General features: G+C 36.0%; 1 protein-coding gene across 1 annotated transcript; it reads right to left on the bottom strand.

Annotated features, from left to right (window-relative positions):
* Positions 1-237: 237 nt before the first annotated feature.
* LOC125085146 (protein ECT2-like) lies at positions 238-4,545 on the bottom strand. The gene is given in 2 exon segments (XM_047703380.1): positions 238-2,949; positions 3,017-4,545. Coding segments are annotated over 2 exon segments (2,664 nt in total). The 5' UTR covers positions 4,227-4,545; the 3' UTR covers positions 238-1,495.
* Between the last annotated feature and the right edge of the window lie 271 nt (positions 4,546-4,816).

Below are 4,816 nucleotides of genomic sequence, written 5' to 3'. Positions count from 1 at the left end.
TATTTTTGTTGCAAGAGTCAATTACCTTTCAACAACATTTAAATAATTAAAACAAAGCATCTTATATGCCCATATAGTTACTATTTCTGGTACTTTTCCTTCCTTTCCATAGATCCATATTTCCATCTGGTATAATTTTCTTTTCCTTGGAAAGACTAACTACCTCTTACTATTCTGTAGGTTTTCTGGTGATTAATTTTTTTATCTTTTGTATGTCTCCATTTTTTTTTTAGTTTTAATTATTTATTTAAAAAGTTCTTACTAATACAACTGCTTTTAAAATCTATCAGTAGAGTGATTTACTATTTAAAAATGGCAAATATGTGGTATAGAAAAAAATCTATATAGTCAGTTAAACTATTAAAGCAGATGACTGGAAATTGTTAAATGACAATTAAGTGTTTACAGTACTCCCTAAACAGATAGGAAATAAAAATTAAAAATTCATAGAAACTTGATTATTTTGTATCACTGACTATTAAAAAAAACCTATTGTGAAAATTAACATCAGGTTTGAAAGATATTTTACAACAGCAAATAAATGTATTTTGATTTTACATTTAATTATGGGACCAAAATAAAAGGCAGACCATACAAATACCTATGTATTTTACTGCAGATTGGTAAAACTGATGTCAATTTTAGAATTATTTCATAAAATGTGTAACAGTCTATACCACAATTTCCCCATGGTCTTACACTTCAAAATAAAATTCCTCACACTATCAAACTAAATGAAGATTTGCTAGTGGCTAAAATCACACAAAACATATGGTCCCTGAAAAAGTAACAAGTATATACCAATAATACCATATTTGTCAAAATATATGTTATTTTTTAATCTTTCTTTTCTTATCTCAATTTGCAAAAACATTTTGAAACCATCTCCTTTAACTATTATTCTTGTTAATGAGGGCAAATCTTTTAAAATCCACACTCTAGATCTTGAAAACATTTGAGAATAAAAGAAACTGCAACAGGAGCAGTTAAATAACTACTTCAAACAGTACAGGTGAAACAAGTCCCCACTATTAACCAGGAATCTGTGCAGGTGTTTTATCTAGTAAGTTCTGTGATATTACTTAATTTCTTTACAAACTGAGATACACAAATAGGTATTTCCAAAAATTCATTCATGGACAATATACAGAGAGATTCACAGCAGTATTTGGCAAACACCAATAAAATTTATTTACTATTGTCAAGTTGCAAAGCTACTAATATCATGAATAACTTAAATTATTGGTCTTTAAATGAAAGATTTGAGCAAAGAGAAAAATTACATCAAAATCAATATAATTTTTTACATGAATTAACTCAAAATAATGTAAGAGGTTAATCTTACTCTTTCAAGAAGAAAATCAAATGACATAGTTTTAGTGTTACCTATATATTCTTTCCAGCTTTCACCAAGTGCTTATGACAAGTACCATTTAAGTCAGTTTCTTGAGTATGAAGTGTTTATAAGTTGCTATAAATTAACATTTTTTAAGCTTCATATCAAATGAGTTGTAGATCTGCTTAAAGTATGACTTCTTCTTTCAAAGAAGGAAGGCAGGCTGACAAGGGAGGGAGATGGGATACCTGCTAATGATGATGTGCTAGTCAGACGACTCATTACATGCTGGTCTTTGCTGGAAGGACTTCTTCCCTCCACTGAGCTTTGGGATGTCATAAGGGCCCTTCGCAGAGCTCTTTTTGGAGTTTTTGAAAAAGAGAATGCTCTTGTAACCTTTTTTGAAGTCTTTTTAATTGCTCTAGATGCTCTACTCAATGTACTGTCCATATCTTTAGTATTTACTTCAAAGGATTCTGGATCAGCACTATAGATAAGATTCTCAGCGTCCGCTTTACAAATGGTATTGGCTACATGTCGACATAGCATCTTTAACCAGTTTTCTTTTGGAAGTTCCTCTGATGTCATCTGGAAACTGAGCAGCACATTTGCCCGCTCTGTTGGTGGCCTCACAAGCAAGGCAAAAGCATTATGGCAATCTTCTGTTTCTCTTATGTCCAGTACCTTCTTAATTTGAGAAAGAGGCATTAGATGAATATGCTTAAGAGAAGCTGGGGGTCGGGTATGGCCAGGAGGACTCCTAAAAGTGCCAATAACCTTGTGTCGTTTTCTTGCTATCTCCAGGCAGTCATTGAAGAGAAAGAGAGTTACTTGCTCTCCTCTGTCACAGGGGTGTTCACCTAGAGAAATTGTTTCAACTCGCTGGACTAAGCTTTGGTGAGAAGACAAAAGATTAGCTGGGCATCCATCTACTTCATAAACAACATCAAAAATTTGCTTTTGGGCTTCTGTTTTTCTCTTATCCTCGTTAATATGGGTCATTACTTCCTTTAGTGATCCAATAGCTTTTTCTAGAGTGCTTTTGTCAGGATTTTCTTCAGCTGTATGCTTCTTAAGATCATTTAAAAGTAACGCAACACTGGGTAACCTCTGTACCGGTCGAATGAGAAGTTCAACAAGGCTTTGCCGTCCACATTCTGGTTTAGCTTGGTTTATCTTCAGAAAAGCATGAAATCTTGGTTTCTGTTTTTCACATATAATAATTGTTTCCTTGCTCATTTCAAAGAAGTTTACAAAGGGAGGGTAGGTTTTTACCAAATCTTTCGAATATTTAAGAAAGATGTCACCAATGCTTTTGCTCTCATCCCAATTAACAATAAGGTCTTCAAGATCATCCTTTATCTTCATGTGCACATCAAAGATATCACGGATACTACCAAAAATAGTCTTAATCTCTTCTGGTGCAAGGATAGGCCCACCACGTTGTCCTTCCTCTTCCAAAGGTACTTGAAATAACTGAATAATTGTAGCCAATATATTTACATAATTACTTTCAGTCTGATAAAGTTCTTTTGCAACTTGCCATCTGGCTGACTGCTTCGAAGGAACTGGAGTGGAATTTTTAGAAGACTTAGTACAAGACTTTGGTGTTTCTCCATAGTTAATGCTAAACTCTGGTGTGTTGGAGATATCTAGGAGTATTTTTAGAAGACTTAGTACAAGACTTTGGTGTTTCTCCATAGTTAATGCTAAACTCTGGTGTGTTGGAGATATCTAGGAGTGACCCTATAGAAAGGGAATGTTCAGCTGACGGGCGCTTATGGGGAGGAAAAGGTGACATGTCTGTCTCTCTTGAAAGCTGAGCAAGGGTCTCTTTTAAACGACGTCTTTTGCGATTGCTGTTTGGGGTATTTAGAGAAAGCAGTGACACTGATTTCTTGAGCTCAGGAGTATTAGCCTTTTCATATAAATACATAGTTTCTCCAGCTCGGGCATCCATTTGAATGCTCCCCCAGAACCACTCCTGCTTGACCACATAAAGTTTTTTCGAAGGTTCAAATGGAAGTTCTTTTACTACATTCTCTTCAACTACAAGGTGAGTGCATCTTTCATCTCCAACAGGTAAACAGTTACCTCCTTGCATTTTAGTCATTTCTTCCATATTGGTTTTTTCATCTGAAAATCCTAAGAAACTTAAAATGCAATCTTGAAAAGGAGGAACTTTAAATTCATTTCTAAAGTCATCAACTGAAGCACAGAAATCCTGTTCATTCCGCCTTTCCCAAGCTTTATAAATCCATTCTGACTTCATAATTGGAGTGCCCAGACTCACAGCAATCCTGAACTTTTCTCCTTGTGTACAATTTGTCACCAAGTGTGTAACTTTTGAATTAAAATCTTTTCGAATAACTCCACCCATGTGATGAACCAATGTCACCAATCTGACTAGTTCCTCTTTCTTCCTAAATCCAGTAAAGCATAGTACTAGATTCATCATGCTTGTACAATAGAGTGGGCGACATGAAAAAGGCAAAGGCTCTCCTTTTTGGGCACAGTTTAGGATAACTGGTGGTCCAATAATTCTACAATCAGTCTTGTGTAACTCATCAAAAATGGAATCCTGGAAGTCCATGACTATGAATACATTTTCAAATTCTGGAGAATCCAAACTTTCAAATTCTTCCAGTGATTCCATCTTTACAAAGGGCACTTTAATTTCCTTTAAAGCTTTTATAAGTTCTTCTTGTTTTCCAGCTTCCTGAACCAATATCATTCTCGTTTCAATTTGAGGCATTTCTTCTTCAACATATGAAGCAGATCCAATAAATACATTTTCCTTAGAAATTTCAGTAACTTTAGAATCAAAAATAGAGGAGTCTGCCAAGCTTGTCCTCCCAGTAGTAGATGTTAAGACACTATTGTCAGCCATTATTAGTACTCTTCTCTGTTGGCAGGTGAGGGATGAAGATGCCCAAGGACCAGGACTTCGGGATCCCACTACGCGTCACTGCTTAGCTGTTGGGAGCGCAGTGGGGGAGTTTCCAGAGCCAGGAAGCCTGAGCAGGGGTGCTTCGGGATTTGCGGTCATCGGGGTGGGGCAGTCCGACAAGAAAAGGAGCCCAATGCTCCGGGGACGTTGGCCCACTCCCACCTCCCCAACCCACATCCACAAAGTCCTCACCACTCTCAAATAAACGCCTCGGAAGTCCACCTGTTCAAGCACTGATTTCCCCTTACTGGTACCGCCATTCCTCGCGGTGTCAGCCACAACCAATGTATGTCTCCATTTTTGAAAGACATTTTCACAGGTATAGAATTCTAGGTTGGCAGATTTTTATTCATGGTTCTTTCAAAGTCCTTGTATCATCGTATTCTCATTGTTTTTTAATTTTTTTTCAACTAACATCTTCTTTTCTTACATCTTATTTTATTTAAATTCAGTTAGTTAACATAGTGTATCATTAATTTCAGATGTAGATTTCAGTTATCCATCAGTTGCATATAACACCCAGTACTCAT

The sequence above is a fragment of the Lutra lutra genome, chromosome 14, assembly GCF_902655055.1.
Source record: "Lutra lutra chromosome 14, mLutLut1.2, whole genome shotgun sequence".
In the NCBI taxonomy this organism is placed as follows: domain Eukaryota; kingdom Metazoa; phylum Chordata; class Mammalia; order Carnivora; family Mustelidae; genus Lutra; species Lutra lutra.
Note: the sequence above shows the minus strand (reverse complement) of the source record. Positions and strands in the feature narration are given on the sequence as shown.